The sequence below is a fragment of the Eschrichtius robustus genome, chromosome 1 (genome assembly GCF_028021215.1).
Source record: "Eschrichtius robustus isolate mEscRob2 chromosome 1, mEscRob2.pri, whole genome shotgun sequence".
Classification (NCBI taxonomy): domain Eukaryota; kingdom Metazoa; phylum Chordata; class Mammalia; order Artiodactyla; family Eschrichtiidae; genus Eschrichtius; species Eschrichtius robustus.
The window spans coordinates 125,158,782-125,178,147 of NC_090824.1; the positions used below are offsets into that span (position 1 = coordinate 125,158,782).

The 19,366-nt window shown below is 36.4% G+C and overlaps 1 protein-coding gene across 7 annotated transcripts in view; it reads right to left on the bottom strand.

Annotated features, from left to right (window-relative positions):
* HERC1 (HECT and RLD domain containing E3 ubiquitin protein ligase family member 1) overlaps nucleotides 1-19,366 on the bottom strand; it is a 213,478-nt gene that overhangs the window by 151,595 nt on the left and 42,517 nt on the right. For all 7 annotated transcript variants that reach the window (XM_068553272.1, XM_068553278.1, XM_068553309.1 and 4 more), the window contains exons 2-3: nucleotides 13,215-14,170; nucleotides 7,132-7,227 (exon numbers count right to left, since the gene is read on the bottom strand). In XM_068553272.1, coding sequence (XP_068409373.1) covers nucleotides 7,132-7,227; nucleotides 13,215-14,144 — 1,026 coding nt within the window. In that variant the 5' untranslated portion in view covers nucleotides 14,145-14,170. The remainder of the gene's footprint in view (nucleotides 1-7,131; nucleotides 7,228-13,214; nucleotides 14,171-19,366) is intronic.

Genomic DNA, 19,366 nt, shown 5'->3' on the forward strand with positions numbered 1-19,366 from the left:
ATTTGTGCTTAATATTCATAATAAAACTAGACAAACATAGCTCCAGTAACTCCAAAATATAAGCAGGTGCAGACAAACCACTACCAAACACAGAATCTGCATGGGAATACTATCTGTGCAGGAGGAAGAGAAAGAGTGTCTGACAGACCTCAGAATAAGAAAAACCCAAAACAACCAATCAAGTACTCACCAGAAGGAATAGTGAGCCAATCTAAGAAGAGCAGCTGCAACTGGGAAGTTTGCCCTCTCTGATAGCAGGTAAGTACAAAGGTTCCATGATGAGAAGTTTGAAAAAAGCTAGAGCCGTCTAGCTCTTGTGAATTCTTGAAACTGAAAAGCAGTACTCCCTTCCAGGACAGAGCCCTCATACTGAGCAGAAACTACTGGGAGCGGAATAAAAGTTGAGCAGAATGAGGACAACAGAAAGGAAAGAGAAAAAGTTAAGATAAAAGGTGGGGAGGGGAATATGCTTGAAACCACCTTATTTTTTCTAACGTTACACAAAAACAGTAGAGAAAGGGAGTCTATGGATTTAGAAAAGCTATCTTGAATCCCATCCCATTCTAAAAATTCAGGAAAACAAGTTTTTCATAAAAATAAGCAACAGAAAAGTATGAAGGTCAAATTCCACATGAACTTGTTATTAGGGGAAAAAAAGGAAAAGAGGCAGAATAACATCTTTACAATAAAAGCATGACAGACAGGAACTACCCACAAAACAGATCAAACTGTAACCTATTTCAAAGCAAGGTAAAGAGATGAAGAAAATGAAACAAGACTTGAAAGAAAAACACAAAACTGAAAGAGAAGCATTCAAAAATGAGGTGACAGACTCAAAAAAAGAATTAGAAATAAGAGAAAAAATCATTTCAGAAATGAGGAGTAAACTATAAGAAATCCAAGAGTAAATAAATACAAAAGATAATACCTTATGAGCAACAAAAGATAAAAAGGAAAAAACTGTTTAGAAATAAAAAAAGAAATGAAAATGATATAAAAAGTATTCAAGAAAAAGTGACAATTACTAAGTTAATTTGTTAATTGTTAAAAATCCAACATACATCCAAGACTGAACCAGGAAGAAATAGAAAATATAAAGAGACCAATCACAAGCACTGAAATTGAAACTGTGACTAAAAATCTTCCAACAAATAAAAGCCCAGGACCAGATGGCTTCACAGGCGAATTCTATCAAACATTTAGAGAAGAGCTAACACCTATCCTTCCCAAACTCTTCCAAAATACAGCAGAGGGAGGAACACTCCCAAACTCATTCTATGAGGCCACTATCACCCTGATACCAAAAACAGACAAAGATGTCACAAAGAAAGAAAACTACAGGCCAATATCACTGATGAACATAGATGCAAAAATCCTCAACAAAATACTAGCAAACAGAATCCAACAGCACGTGAAAAGGATCATACACCATGATCAAGTGGGGTTTATCCCAGGAATGCAAGGGTTCTTCAATATATGGAAATCAATCAAAGTGATACACCATATTAACAAACTGAAGGATAAAAACCATATGATCATCTCAATAGATGCAGAAAAAGCTTTTGACAAAATTCAACACCCATTTATGATAAAAACCCTCCAGAAAGTAGGCATATAGGGAATTTCCCGCAACATAATAAAGGCCATATATGACAAACCCACAGCCAACATCGTTCTCAATGGTGAAAAACTGAAAGCATTTCTACTAAAATCAGGAAAAAGACAAGGCTGCCCACTCTCACCACTATTATTCAACATAGTTTTGGAATTTTTAGCCACAGCAATCAGAGAAAAAAAGAAACAAAAGGAATCCAAATCGGAAAAGAAGTAAAGCTGTCACTGTTTGCAGATGACATGATACTATACATAGAGAATCCTAAAGATGCTACCAGAAAAATACTAGAGGTAATCAATGAATTTGGTAAAGTAGCAGGATACAAAAGTAAGGCACAGAAATCTCTTGCATTCCTATACACTAATGATGAAAAATCTGAAAGTGAAATTAAGGAAACACTCCCATTTACCACTGCAACAAAAAGAATAAAATACCTAGGAATAAACCTACCTAAGGAGACAAAAGACCTGTATGCAGACAAAAGACCTATAAGACACTGATGAAAGAATTAAAGATGATACAAACAGATGGAGAGATATACCATGTTCTTGGATTGGAAGAATCAACATTGTGAAAATGACTATACTACCCAAAGCAATCTACAGATTCAATGCAATGCCTATCAAACTACCAATGACATTTTTCACAGAACTAGAACAAAAAATTGCACAATTTGTATGGAAACACAAAAGACCCCGAATAGCCAAAGCAATCTTGAGAAAGAAAAACGGAGCTGGAGGAATCAGGCTCTGTGACTTCAGACTATACTACAAAGCTACAGTAATCAAAACAGTATGGTACTGGCACAAAAAGAGAAATATAGATCAATGGAACAGGATAGAAAGCCTAGAGATAAATCCACGCACATATGGTCACCTTATCTTTGATAAAGGAGGCAAGAATATACAATGGAGAAAAGACAGCCTCTTCAGTAAGTGGTGCTGGGAAAACTGGACAGCTACATGTAAAAGAATGAAATTAGAAAATAAAAATAAACTCAAAATGGATTAAAGACCTAAATGTAAGGTCAGACACTACAAAACTCTTAGAGGAAAACATAGGCAGAACACTCTATGACATAAATCACAGCAAGATCTTTTTTGACCCACCTCCTAAAGAAATGGAAATAAAAACAAAACTAAACAAATGGGACCTAATGAAACTTAAAAGCTTTTGCACAGCAAAGGAAACCATAAACAAGATGAAAAGACAACCCTCAGAATGGGAGAGAATATTTGCAAACGAATCAACTGACAAAGGATTAATCTCCAAGATTTACAAGCAGCTCAATATCAAAAAAACAAACAACCCAATCCAAAAATGGGCAGAAGACCTAAATAGACATTTCTCCAACGAAGATATACAGATTGCCAACAAACACATGAAAGGATGCTCAACATCACTAATCATTAGAGAAATGCAAATCAAAACTACAATGAGGTATCACCTCGCACCACTCAGAATGGCCATCATGAAAAAGTCTACAAACAATAAATGCTGGAGAGGGTGTGGAGAAAAGGGAACCCTCTTGCACTGTTGGTGGGAATGTAAATTGATACAGCCACTATGGAGAACAGTATGGAGGTTCCTTAAAAAACTACAAATAGAACTACCATACGACCCAGCAATCCCACTACTGGGCATATACCCTGAGAAAACCATAATTCAAAAAGAGTCATGTACCACAATGTTAATTGCAGCACTCTTCACAATAGCTGGGACATGGAAGCAACCTAAGTGTCCATCGACAGATGAATGGATAAAGAAGATGTGGCACATATATACAATGGAACATTACTCAGCCATAAAAACAAACGAAACTGAGTTATCTGTAGTGGGGTGGATGGACCTAGAGTCTGTCATACAGAGTGAAGTAAGTCAGAAAGAGAAAAACAAATCCCATATGCTTACATATATGGAATCTAAAAAAAAAAAAATTGTTCTGAAGAACCTAGGGGCAGGACAGGAATAAAGACGCAGACGTAGAGAATGGACTTGAGGACACAGGGAGGGGAAAGGGTAAGCTGGGACAAAGTGAGAGAGTGGCATGGACTTATATATACTACCAAATGTAAAATAGATAGCTAATGGGAAGCAGCCGCATAGCACAGGGAGATCAGCTCAGTGCTTTGTGACCACCTAGAGGGGTGGGATAGGGAGGGTGGGAGGGAGATGCAAGAGGGAGGGGATATGGGGATATGGGTATACATATAGCTGATTCACTTTGTTATAAAGCAGAAACTAACATACCATTGTAAAGCAATTATACTCCAATAAAGATGTTAAAAAAAAAATCCAACATAAAAACAATAGGGGTCCTAGATGAGAACCAAATACAAAGAGTAAAAATGATACTAAAAACAGTAATTTAGGGAAACTTCCCTGAAATAAAAAAGATTTGAAACTACATATTGAAATCCTCACATCTCTGAGAACATCAACCCAGAATAGGTAACATCAAGATGTATTCTAGTAAAATTACCGCCAGAAGAAAATGGATGAATATACTTAAGAAGTAGAAGAAAATGTGAGCCAAAGATTTTATCTTCTCAAAACTGACTTTCAAGTATAAAGTGCACAGCAATTAAAATGTAAGAACTACGAGAATCTTTTTCATAAGTATTTATTGAGGACTCTACTAGAGAATAAGCTTCAGACAACCAAAAAGAACATAGAGCCACTGACAGAAACTGGCAGTGAGCATTAAATATGTAGTTACTTGTACAACTCATACTAAACGAGGGTTAAAAGGCAGAGAGTATATATGTTCTGAGTATGTAGATATAATACAACTACAAAAAATGGGGAAAGCATATGTAAAAAGTTAATATTTTTAGTAATCATACAGTGGTAGTGTTTGTCTTATTTTAGGATTGTTTTTGTGTGTGTGTGTGTACTGTGTGATTAAAATAAATAATTATGGGATATTCTAATTCTATATCCCTGTATCCTTCAGAATCAGCATTCTTAGTTGGAAGAAAGGATATATAAATGTAATACAGTAAAGCAGAAATTCTATAGCCCTGATTTTGAAAGTATCAGTATCAACTCATGAGGTATATTAGCTTTAAATACGCATGCGTGCGTGCACACACACACATTTCCTAGCTCTGGCTACTGTAAGAGCCTAGAAAAATAATACCGACTTAGTAGTGATGAGCACCCTGATTGTGGTCCTGAAATACGATCTTCCACTTAAAAAAAAACAGGGTTTATGGAGAAAGAGCTAGCTGGTTGCAGATCCATATCAAGAAATATATGAGTCCAGAAACAATTTCACGGGTCAGATAGCAAGGAAGCTATCAAAGATTATTAGGCCTATGTCAGAAGAACTTGGGAACCACCCTGAAAGAGACTACTACCCTGAAAGACTGTTGGCCAAAGATAAAACAATATGAGCTTCACTACAGATAATAATTCAACGAAGTAAAATTTGAATAGGTTTAAATCTACAAGTTCATAACAATACTTTTCAAGTGAAACCAATTGGTCAAGTTTGGAACATGACAGGAGATCAATTCATTGAACTGAAAACTAGTAAATAAAAATCGGTGTTAAAAATTTTTTTAAAAATCAAGTGGAGAGAATCAAGCATTTATTCTGCTTTTCCTGTCTGAACTGTGGCAGGGTAACCAAACTGTCAATAAGGGAATCATCTCCTTTATGAAAACATTCCAATTAATAAATGAAAGAGGAATGATATAATTAGAATATCACCATTTTGCAACCAAGCACCAATGAATTAATAGATCTGATCATTAAGAATCAAGGGCTGCTAATACTACAGAAAGACAGACAACCAGATGGAAGATCACAACACCATGTTTAGCCTTGCCAAAGGGATCAAACCTGAAACTGATCAAGTCTCTAGATTCACCTGTCAATATGCAGGAGATAAATAGGAACTGCATTATGAGTAATCAATCAGGAAAATCCAGATGGTAGGAAATTATACAGCCTAAAAAGTCCAAGTTCCTGAACAAATACACTAAAGGAAAAGAAAAACAATGGAGGGGGAACTTATGGATTAAGAGATTTAAAAGATATATATAGGACTTCCCTGGTGGCACAGTGGTTAAGAATCCACCAGTCAATGCAGGGGACACGGGTTCAAGCCCTGGTCCGGGAAGATCCCACATGCCGCAGAGCAACTAAGCCCGCGCGCTGCAACTACTGAGCCTGCGCTCTAGAGCCTGCAAGCCACAACTACTGAGCCCATGTGCCACAAGTACTGAAGCCCGTGAGCCTAGAGCCCGTGCTCCACAACAAGAGAAGCCACCACAATGAGAGCCCGCGCACCACAACGAAGAGTAGCCCCCGCTCACCGCAACTAGAGAAAGCATGCACGCCACAACGAAGACCCAACGCAGCCAAAAAAAAAAATGTTTTAATTAAAAATATATATATACTAAAAAGATATATATAGATATATAGATTGTTTTAATAGGGAAGACTGAACTATAGTGTCTAGGGATGCACACAACTATAAAGAAATGCAACAAAGTGACTACTCTTGAAGTCAGGATAGTGGTTACTTACGGAAGGAGGAAAGGGATAATAACCAGGACATGAACGGGTTTCTCGGGTTGCTAGCAAAGTTTTATTTCTTTCCTGGGCACAGATTAAAAGGACATTTGTTTTATAATAATTCATTAAGGCACACATTTGTATGTCTTTCTGTATCTGTTTTAATAATAAATTTTTAAATTAAAAAATGCACATGGGGGAGGGGGAAGGGTAAGCAGGGATGAAGTCAGAGAGTAGCATGGACATATATACACTACCAAATGTAAAATAGATAGCTAGTGGGAAGCAGCCTCATAGCACAGGGAGATCAGCTCGGTGCTTTGTGACCACCTAGAGGGGTGGGATAGGGAGGGTGGGTGGGAGGGAGACACAAGAGGGAGGGGATATGGGAATATATGTATACATATAGCTGATTCACTTTGTTTTACAGCAGAAACTAACACAACAATGTAAAGCAATTATACTCCAATAAAGATGTTAAAAAAAAATGCACATGATACAAAGTCTAAAATGAATAAAAGGGTATGCATTGAAAACTATGTCTCCTTCCCACACCTGATGCGAGACACCCCGGCTCCACTTTCTAGAGGCAACCAATCACGGATGCCACTTTCTTTTGCATCCTTTCCAGAGATTGAATGGATTATTTTTAAGGGATAAATACATGCTATAGCATTTTAAGACAAAGTAATTTTTATTTATTGACTGATTTTTAAATTTTTATTGGAATATAGTTGATTTACAATGTTGTGTTAGTTTCAGGTGTACAGCAAAGTGAATCTGTTATACATATACATATATCCACTCATTTTGAGATTCTTTTCCCATATAGGCCATTACAGAGGACTGAGTAGAGTTCCTTTTGCTATACAGTACGTCCTTATTAGTTATCTATTTTATATCTAGTAGTATGTATATGTCAATCACAATCTTCCAGTTTATCCCTTGACAAAGTAATTTTTCACATAAAAGCCATGATTATTACGTACCTCTTCAAAGAGACATAAAGCTGCCTCATAGAGTGAGCACAAGCCATCGGATGTTCTGGGTGGTTCCCTCCACTGACTCCGATCAGCAGATGAACTCTATAATTAAGACATTGTGGGATACAGTTAGCGAAGGAGAGAGACATGTATTAAAATCGCTTAAATAGTCCACAAAAACATCTGAGAAACTGTTTACATAATTATGTGCATTAAGATCAAATCCTAACATTAGGTCATGAAACCAATTTTATGTGTAAGTGTTATAAAAGACATGGCTATAGAGTGAAGCAGTAAATTAAGTACCAATCCCTCACTTATTACCTTATTAGTGATTTGTTCTAAGTGTCACAAGGTTTGACCTAAAAACCCTCAAGGAGGCAGAACTTTGCCAACTACACACTCTTTGGGGGGCCAATATCCAATAAATGGGGTCCCAGCAAATATTCTACTCCCCTGGGGCTGCCTTGTCCACTTGCTCCAAGAATACAGTAGAATGCAGCCAGGTTAAGTGATGATCCTGACCAGAGCAGCAGTAAGTCTGTTCCTCCCTTCTTAGTTTCAGCACAACAAAGGTCCCACAAGTCAGTTCATGTAGCTACCTGACTATATTAGCAACAAAATATCTTTTTCCCAGCACAACTGAGGAATCATAGCTCCTCTCTGTGACTAACTGCCTACTCTCCACAATAGGGCCCAATGGCTATGACCAGAAATCATTCTTTCATTGAAAACTGATAAATCAGAGAGTGAACTTGACCTCCACTGTTCCCTCAAATTCCCATATCCTTAAATCTTTACATCACAAATGTCAAGTTCTTTCTCCGATTTATCCATCGTCTAATTGTAAAATTTTCATCTGTGGCTTTATTTCAAAGACTATTATATTGTAAAAATATTTAGATTCTACATGATCACCAGGCAAACATACCACAGAAAAGTATATCCTCTACTGTGGAACGGAGGTTGGCCTAGATGCTCTGTAAGATCCCATCCAACTCTAAGATTATATGATTTTATCAATTCAGACTATTTTAATTAACGTGATTCCTAAGTAATGAAAGAAATGAGTACGTTGGCTATTTAGTTTATCGCTGGGTCATCAGGTGCTAAGCTACTGCTACCAAATCAATTTTTCTTTTTTATTGCTTAGGTGGTGCTTCTCGAATTTTAATGTGGACATTAAATTATCTGGAAATTTTGTTAAAATGCAGATTCCAATTCAGTAAATATAGGTGGGGGCCTGAGATTCTGCATTTCTAACAAGTTCCCAGGTGATGGCAGTGCTGCTGTCTGAGGCTCACACTTCAAGCAGTAAGGCTTTCGAGAGCCACTTGCAGGTCTTGGAGTCATATCAGAAGCTGAGTGCTCAAAATTATCTAGTTCCTAGACACACAAGGTGTGGCTATACCAGCAAATACTTTGAGGCACAGCCTCTCCAAATTCCGTAATTAGCTGCGTAGCACTTCTGGGAAAAACACAATTGTAATCTGTGGCTCCGTTATTTAAAGGCCACCTCTACTGATCACCAAACCAAAAGCAGATGAGAAACAACAGCAGCTTGCCATACCTTTCTAGGGGCTGGCACCAGGCCGGTAATAATTCCTTTTTTATGCCTTTCTACAGTATGAAGGAAAATGCTGAAAATAGCATAAGGTTTTCAGTGACAGACCTGAGTTTAATTCCATGTTCCATCACTTACTGGCAATGTGACTTAAGGGTAAGTTTGCTTATCCTTAGACAGGAATAATTCCTCTATTATTTAGGGCTGTTGGGAAGAATAACTGAAATTATGCATAGAACATGCTTAGCATAGTTCTTAATACATAGTAAGAACTCAAAAGTGGCATCAGTAATTATTATTTTGTATGATGTATGTGGAGAAAGTACAGAAAACACAGGGAGTCTTTAATAAACTCCTGCTAAATTTAAAAATACCAAACCAATTTTTTAAAAAATCCTTCAAACACTGTCTGCAGTGACTGTCACTGACTTCTGTTCTCCCCAAAAAGTCAATAGTTAAGGGTGAGACTAATCCAGCCCCAGTAAATTAGGATTAAAGATATCTTAAAAACCCATTCTGTATAGAATTCTTAATGTGTTTTGTAAATATACTGCACAATAGAAAAAGAGGGCTATACCTAGGTATTTTTAAAGAAATTACATTTTGGAAATGTGTGACTTCATACACTGCTAACATACCACAGGAAGTTCAAAGGTCCAAAGATAAATGGGAAATTAAAATAACATAAATGTGTGGTTTCACAGGTCTTCATTGAATTACCTTTCTCTTATTTACCTACCATCGAAAATAATGTAATACCTTTTTGTTTTTTTCACATCTGTCTTTTTAAGAAAATCAGACAAGAACATTAAGACTTGATGGAGTACATTTCCTTACATTCTTGCTATCTGATTTTACTCTGCTTAAAATTGCTTCAGTGACTCCCCACTGCCTACAGAATCAAGCTCAAAACCCCATAGCATATGGGATACCTGGCCCCGCCCAGCTTGGCAGCCTCAGCTCATCCCATTCCAGCCCCAGCACCCAGGAGCCTGCTCTCAAACACCTCAGTCACTTTGAGAATACTAATCCTCTCACCTGAAAACTTCTTCAGCTCCCTCACTCACACACCTCATGTTTGCAAGCAAACTCTTCTTACTCTTCAACTAAACTTAGGCATCCTTCATTTTCTGCCCCTCCCCTTCTAGCCCTCCTCCTGTATCTCATCACCACCTCCCTGTGCAGACCTCTACTACAGCCCAGCATCATTAATATGAAATGTCTGTGCACCTCTCTTTCCTTACACTGTGAGCTGGCTAACGGCATGCACGCTACAAAGCTCATTCATCATTTTAACCCGTAGTCTAACAGTATCTGGCACACAGTAAACACCTAGTGGCATCAAAGGCCAAAGGTGTTTTTATTGGTGTTTATTTTTTTAGAATTCAGGGATGTACAGTGACATTATTTCCCTACTCTTTATTTAAATGTAAGTTAATGAGTACCTTGCATGCTTGCACTCAAACAGAATTACTATGTGCATGGGTAGAGGAGGTTAAGAATCACACATGTAAATACAATTTAAGGATTGAACTCATTTTTGTTAGGCCTTCTACCAGGTACTCAATTGATGGTTATGCGTCTCTCCCTCTAACTTCTAGCTTGGGGATACGTTTTGCCCCAGCTGTTCATGAGTAGAGAATCTTAAGACAGGGAAGATCAGGTCAGGACGGGATTCTTCCCCAGAATATATCCAGAATTCTGAGGAAAGCTATCCGGGGTACCCTCATCCCAACAGAAAGTTACAATGTAGGGTATAGCCTAGGAGGGTAAGGAGGGAGACGGAGGGCCCTTCTGCCTAGGTGTATTTGACATTTTGTCCAGAATGAAAGAGGCCAAGTGGAGAGAAAACTGGAAATCCAGCAATAAAATAAGTTTATTATATTTTGTATGTACTTTAAGGTAGGCCTTCATGGGAAAAAAAAAATAAGTCAATTTAACATAAACAGGGTAAAAGCTGCATATAGCTGTCAGAAAAAATGTGGGCTTTGCAGACAGACTATGGGTTGTAAGAATTCGTTAACACAGTGCCTGGCCCATCAGTGCTTAATCAGGAGTATACATAATACTTTCAGTTCTTTTGCCAAATAGATGTGTAAACTTAGGATAATTGCCACAGTTTCTTCATCCTTAAGGATAAATAATATCTACCTTACAGATTAACATGATAATTGAATAAGACACTGCTTATAAAAAGCACCTGGTAGGTAGTAGGCACTCAACGAAGGTTAGAGCTCTTCCTCCCTTATTCCAGGTACTGGGAAGCAGTAAGTAGAATCCAAAAAATGAATGGGATGGTTTACTATAGGTTAATTAAGTGAATATTAAAACACATTATATAGGTAGTAAATATATTTACTGTAAAGATTTCTCAAGGTTATAAAGCCAATTTAAACTTACAGCCAAATATGCATACAAACCAATTTCCAACATGCTAAAAGACAATGGGCTAAACAGATACTGAGAAAAGTAATTTAGTTCCTTGGGGCACCCTCTTCCCACTAAGGAGCAATATTGCAGGATAAGGCCTTTGAGGGTAAGGTGGGGAAGGGGTCTCTGACTCAGGGTATTTAGCATTTTGGTTAAAAAGGAAACATACCATGGGCAAGCGTACAATCATATAAGTAGACTGCATTAATAATTAACATCTTTTCTTTGTAACAAAGGCAATGCAAAATAAGTAGACTGTAAAATGAAGAATTAAGTATACTCCTCAAAGAAATATTAACAAGTGACCATGAATAGATACACTATTTTAGGTCATCAAATGGCATCGCATATTTGAAAACGGTATAAATTTAGAGAATGTTACCAGAAAGTATTAAGAATTGGAAAATAAAATGAGAAAAACAGATATGCAAGTGAATAAGTTTAAATATTGAATAAGAAACCACAAGAGGCCTAATTGCCTTTCATAGCTGTTACCTCAAACCTTTCTTACTTAGATCATTGCATCTCTGGCTCTAGATTTCTACTTCTTGGAGGGCCCTTGTCAACATTCCAGATTCTGAACAAAGCACCACATGCTTTTCTAGTCTAAATTTTATTTAACATTAAGGAATTCAAATTTTCATAGATCTCATGATCTAAAATCTCCAAGTACTTGCTTACAATAAAATTATTTGTAATAAAATGACCCAATATTTACCATTCAGTTCACAAGTACAAAATGTAAGCCAGGTGAAAATTTAAATGCCCTGGTTTGAAAATGAATTCAACATAATTGTTTTTTATGAAACATTCCTGTCAATCCAAGAGCTATCCACTTTTTTTTTGGGGGGGTCGGGGGGAGTCATGAAAGATACATACATAATTTACAAGTGGCATTTTTAATTATTTAAACTTAATAAATTTGTTAATTGATATTTGGTAATAAAGGATACCAAAAACGCTGATCAATGTAACTCAACTGAAATTAAATCAACTTATAAGTGTTTCAATCTTTATATTCCAAATTTGTTTTTTTTTAATTCAATTTTATTTATTTTTTTATACAGTAGGTTCTTATAAGTTATCCATTTTATACATATGTCAATCCTAATCTCCCAGTTCATCGCACCACCACCAACCCCCCACTTTCCCCCCTTGGTGTCCAAACGTTTGTTCTCTACATCTGGGTCTCTATTTCTGCCCTGCAAACCGGTTCATCTCTTATTTCAAACTTTTATTCTTGGTTTTCACAAAAGCATTAAATTTCAATATCAGAAATTCTTGAAATTGATCATACTGCACTATATTTTACTGTTTATTCTTTAATATGGTATCTAAAGTTAGTTCCTTTATGATAGTCAAGCAATTAAGTTCCTTCATGAACAAGACATTCATTACAGATCTAGTATATCAGTTCATTACTCCCCTCCATTCAGGTCTCTGCTCAAATGTCCCAATTCAGAGACTCCCCTGACCACATTAACTAAAATACCATATACCTTTCCCCTCCCCAGTCTCTGCTTGAACCCATCATTTTGTATTCCCTTTCCCTCCCTTATTTTAATTCTGAGAACTTAACACTACCTAAAATTTATATTTATTGTCTGCTTCCCCTACTAGGTTGTTAGCTCCAAGAAACTCTGTTTTTCTCTGCTGTATCCTTAGGGTCTAGAATAATACTTAGTACATAGTAAATGTTTAATAAAAATTGAGAAGGACGAAATTAGAGATTTTTTTCAAAAGATCTCCACACTTACTAGCCAAGGCCCCTCATTTTACATATGAGTTTACTAAAACACAGAGAAGTTAGATGAATTTCCCAAATTCACACAGGAAGCCATAAAACTTAAACTACAATCCTAACTCCTGATCCAGTGGTCTTAACACTATAAACTAGCCTGTCCTTGAATTACATATTCACATCAACACGTATAAAAGTTTCTTTACTCAAAGTATATACAATATTTAATTAACCTAACAATCACCAGTAGAATTCTCAAATCATTTGCTATTACCATCAATTCATTAAAAGCTGGGTTGACATTTCCCAAAATTGTTAGATAAGAATTTTAAAGTTGAGATTTATCATACGTACCAAAGAACGTCTCATCTGCATTAATATAGTCATAAAACAGTCACAGCTGATCATCCCTTCCTGGCTTGATAGTAGTTTGCTTTTCTCCATGGAATTTACAACTGCTGAAGCCCCTAACGCCATTTCTATCCATTCAAGGAGATACCGCAAAGAACCTCGCTGAGCTGCTAAACCAAGCAGCAACTCAGAAGCTAATCTACGACCTAAAGTGTCTGCTCCAGAATTGGGAATAGTTACTCCTTTAAGAAATGTTGTTACTTGTGATAAGCAATCCAAGCCCATAGGTGGAATCTTGCTTTCATTTGCTAAAGATAATGGTGGCAAAGAGCTCACAACTTCAATTGCAGTATGAATAACGTCATTGCAAAGACTGAGACCAGGTCCCGACACAGGCATCATCCAACTTTGTCTCAGAAGTGCAAATAATAAACTTAGACCAGTTCGAACACCCATTTCTATAAGTGCATCAGTGCTTGACCGGGGACGTTCACTAACAGAATGGACATCTGCCGAACCACAGCTGCTCTCCGGAGAATGCTGCTGCTGTTTCACTTTGCCTTTATCATGGTATTTATTAGAAAGTGCATAGAAGACACGCTGGAGTACAAGCAATCTTTTTCGAAGTGCCCCAGCAAATGGGGAATCTGAACATACCATCTTCGCTAGTGCTAGCTGACTGCTAAGAAGGGCATCCAAATAGTGGTCCTGTTCATCACTTGAAAGAGACTCACGTTCAAAGTCTGGCAACTGCGGTCCTTTGAGGCACAAAACTTGTTGGGGCAAAGGTACTACTTCCTTATTGCTGACCAGTTTAGAATACAGAACAGCAACCCCCTCTCTTGTAGCAATAGATTCACTGTCCTCTGTAATCCAGGAGCTGTTGAGGTGTTCAAGCCATTTCAGTTTCACTGGTGGAACCATAGTTGCCATTTTGATTTACTCTTCAGCCATTAGTTCTATAAAAGGAAAAGAAAAAGGAGTCAAGTTTCTGAACTTCCATCATATATTACAATTAGTGATTTCAAACTGGTGAAACACAAAGTCTGGACTTTAGTTAACAGTAACGTACCAATGTTAGTATTTTAGCTTCAATAAATGTACCATGGTTATTTAAGACGTTAATACTAGGGAGCAACGGGTGCGGGGCATACGGGAACTCTGTACTATCTTTGCAACTTTTACATAAGTCTAAAATTATCCCAAAATAAAAAGTTTATTTTAAAAATTAGTGATTTGTGTAACTTTTCTCTTCAGGTTCTGGTCCCACTGTCAGTATTAACAGTGGGTTCTACATGATGATGGACCCCAAATTTGTATCTCCAGGCTTCTCCTCTGAATTCCAAACTCATATATGTAATTGTCCACTTGACGTCTCCATATATAGACACCTCATAGGCATCTCAAGCTTATATTCAAAATTGAATTCCTAATCCAACATTTCCACCACACCCACCCAAACCTGTTCCTCCTGCAGAACTCCTCATTTCAATAAATGGCAACTGTATCCTTCTACTTCCTTTGGCTAAAAACCTTGGGAGTCATCATTGACTCCTCCCTCTCTTACACTCCAAATTCAATTAGTCAACTTTACTCTCAAAATATAGCCAGAATCCAAACAGTTCTCACACCCCTCCATTGCTGAAACCATGGTCTAAGCCATCATCTCTTGGATCACTGAAGAAGCTTTCTTACTGGTCTCCCTGACTGTACTGAGGAGCTGCAGTGACTCCAAAAGGGCAGGAATGTTTTTGTATATTTTGTTTACTGCTGTATTCTGGCACACAGTAAGTGCTCAGTAAGTATTTGTTGACAAAAAGTACTTAAAAACTAAGTTTGCTGGGATAAAATATTCACAGGACATATACCGTGCAAAGGACTATCATCCAAGATACATTAAGAACTCCTACAACTCAATGATAAAAAGACAACCTAATTTTTTAAATGGTCAAAGAAGTTGCGAACAAAACTTCACCAAAGATATGTGAATGGCCAATAAGCACAAGAAAAGTGCTCAACATCATTATTCATCAGAAAAATGCCAATTAGAAACACAAAGAGATACTAATACACACCCAGAAGGATTAAAATTAGTAAGGCTGACAATACCAAATGTTAAGCAAGGATGCAGGGCAACCAGAACTCTCACAAACCATTTGTGGAAATGTAAAATTGAACAGCCACCTTAGAAAGACATCTGGTAGCTTCTTATAAAACTAAATATATACCTACTCAATGACCCAACAATTCCTCTCCTACAGATTCGCCCAGAAGAAAACATATCTCCACAGAAAGACTTAACGCTAAATAGTAGTTGCCTTTAGAAGGTGAGGGCATGAATAGACTGGGAAGGGCATGAGGGAACTTCCTGAGGTGATGGTAATGCTGGATAACCAAGCCTTATACATTTGTCAAAACTCAGTGAATATACATTTAAGATTTTTACATGTCACTGCATGTAAATTTTACCTAAATAAATACTGAATTCCAGTTCATACATATATTGAAGTATATTTAGGGGGAAGTATACTGACATGTGTAATTTACTTTGAAATACATCAAATAATAAGATGCATTGATGTGTGTGTGTGTAAAGATATATATATGCATATACATACACACATACATATGCATAGAGATGTGATAAAACAAGTATAATAAAATATTAATGGCAGAATCTCAGTGGTGAGTATATATGCCTGTTCATTTTTAAATCTTTCAACTTTGCTGTATGTTTGAAAATTTTCATCATAAAATATTGCAGGGGAGTTGAGACTAACTCCTGCTTTTCAAGCAAGTCCCCAAAATGGTAGTCATAACAGTTGGTGGTAGAGAAAGATCCTCACATAATGAAGGGCATTTTATTTTCATGATATAGGTAGCTCTTAAAAAAAGAGCTCCAGTGATAGAGACTGCAGGCTAATTAAAAGGAGTTTCCTACTTCTAAACATGCCCTGTTAAATTCTAAATATAAAATCTAATGGCACTTCTTCCCTTTTCAAGTTTATGATTACTATGCTTAATTTAACTTCACTAGATACTTGGAGAGTATGTACTTGGGAGAGGGAAAATAAAACCACAAGCCTCCTCCCACTTCATTCGGCTAAGTATTTACTAAACACTGTGCAGAGGATATAAAAGTACCTTATTTACCTCCATCCCTGCAAGCCAGAAGTAATTCTGCTCTTTTTATTTTTGCTAGTTTGATTGCTATAAAGGAATATGTTGTTATTCTCATTTGAATCTCCCTGATTACTAACACCAGAACAGCACATGGATATTGGTCATTTGGATGCACTCTTCTGGGAAATGCTTATTCATGTCCTTCTAGTCACATATTTTTCTACTGGGTTATTTTTCTTGTCAATTTGTAAAAAGTTTTTGTATTTCATCGTTGTCCTCAGCACTGCAAATATTTCTTCTAAATCTATCTTTTGCATACATACACATCCTTTCTTTATGGCTCCTGCTTTCCATTCTTGGTTAAAAGAGGACCCCAACATCCCCATGCCCTTACACATGAACTCTAGATTATATAGGTATTCACCTAGATTTTCTTGAGGTATTTTTGATTTTTTTACACATGAGTCTTTAAATGAATTTTATATTCATCTGAAATTTTAATTAAGTTCTGCATGGTGTAAAATTGGATTCCAATTTTATTGTTTCCAGGTGGATGGCTAATTATGCCACCACCATTTATTAAGTGATCCAAGACTTCCAAGACAGCTGAGGACAATGGCAGCTGCATAATTATCTCCCCAAATTTCTTCCCAAACAGTAAGGAAAAATAAATTCTACATAAAACCACACTCACAGCATAATTTGAAGATATAGAATGACAAAACTGCAAGTTAACTGTAAAAAAAGAAATATAATCAATCCCAGTGCACACACTCTCACCTCCAAGAGCCACAAGGTTTTGTGCAAGCAGAAGCAGACTAAGAAAATCTGTAGAAAAGAGAGAAGAGGAAGGATAGTGAAGGAGCCTAAAGGTGATTTGGAATGACTGCCAGAAAGATTAAATCCACACTAAATCTAAATACTGAACAAATGTCCAGGCAGGTCAGAGCACAGACTACAAGGAAGAGATTTCAAAGTACATTTAATTTAAAGAGTCAGGCATGATTTAAAGAAGCAGATATAAAAAACTTCATAAAAAAAAAAAAAAAAAAAAAAGAAGCAGATATAATTTAAAAAGATAGGTATGATTTATATGAGCATTCCTTGAAATGCAGAGAGGAGAAAAAAGACGAAATAGAAGAGAGAAGCATTCTTTGGCAACTGAGTGGCAAAGGGTAAAAGAAAAAAAGGAGGGGGGGAATGCTTAGGGTTCTACAAGACAAAAGAAAACCATAAAATTGGAGATATAACAAAGCTTCTCTCAAGCAAAAGAAACAAAGCACCAAAAAAAAAAAAAATCCTTTGAAGTACTTGGACTTCGCTATATAGACAGAAGAGGGTGCCATTAAATTAGGAATATTATTTTTAAAAAACCCAATACCATAAAAATGAACAAGAATATAGTCCACAGAGAACTACTGCAGAAAATCAGTAAAGTTCACATACATCAACTGATGGAAATCTTCCTGATAACAAGAAAGCATAAGAAAATAAAAGTTAACAATCCAAGCAAAATTAAACACACAAACATTTGAGGATATAAAAAAAACCTTGAATCAGAAATTCAAAAACTAAAAGCAGAAAAAGACCACATAAATAATTAAATGAATAAAGTTTTTAAAGTTTTTGAAAAGGGAAGAGACAGGGAAGGAAGAAAGGGGAAAAAAAGGAAAAGAGTTGACTGAACTCAAGAAAGAAATGGAAGAAAAAGACAAAATTCTCAGAAATGAAGAATGAATTATAAACTGTCCAAGGAAGGGTAGACTCAAATAAAAAGTTAGCAAAGGGCAATTAAAGGCTGGAGCAGGGAAACAACTATGAGAATTAAAATCACACACACACACACACACACACACACACACACACACACTGATCAGTGAAAGTAGTGGAAAAAGAAGACAAGTGAAGAAGGGCAAGTATTTGTACTACTGGATTACCTGAAAAAGTAAAACAAAAAAGCAACAAAGAGCTGATTTTAGAGCTACCAGCCAAGAAAACTTGCCAGAAATAGAAAAAAAAAAATTGAATCAATACAATAAGGGTTCACAAGGTACCTGGGAAATTAAGCAAGAACAACCAACTCTAAGGCATTGGCCTTGTAAATTCAAGGATTTAGATAAAACCCTCAAGACCTCCAGGCAAAAAGACCAAATAACTTAAAAAGGTAAAAGAATTAGACTGGCATTGGACATTTTAAAACCAATCAAATAAATAGCACAGCAACAGCTTTTATAAAGCAAAAAAATACAGGGGGTGCAAGGAAACATAGACAGAAACACACAAATAATGGGAGGCTTTAATATACCATTCCCAGTACAAGACAGATCAAGAGGACAAAAATATGTAAGGAAACAGAAGACCTAAACAACAAAATAATTTACTCTTTTTCCATTACCAGGATCTATTTCTGAATTCTCTATTTTGGCCCACTTGTCCATTCATATGCCAACAGTGACTTGATTACAGTGGCTTTATAAATATTCTGATGGCTGGTAAGGCAAGTCCCTAACCTTTAAGATTATTTCATTCAATTACATGCTACCTCTCCCAAGGAAGCATGTTCTAATTTGAACTTCATTAAATATATATATTAATTTTCAGAAAATAGATATTTTTATGATAATTTGTCCACCTAAGAACACAGTATGCCTTTCTATTTTGATCCAATCTTATTTTAGATCTTCTTCATATAAGTCCTATGCCTTTCTTGATAAACTGTTTCTTGAGTATTTTTGATTTTGTGGCTACTATGAATGGAATTTCCCAATTTCCTTTCCTGGATAATTACTGCTATCCAGCCATCTGGGTACATTCGTACACTTTTCCAAATTATGCAAGGATAGAGATGAATCAAAGAAACATAAACCATATAACAAAGGGTCAGAAAATGAAGAAAGCAAAGAAGTATTAAAGATAAAACAGAAAAAAAGGTCAGCAATAAGACTAAGCATATCTACTCATCACTATCAGCAAAACTCATCTATTAAAACCAAAGACAGGGCTTCCCTGGTGGCGCAGTGGTTGGGAATCCA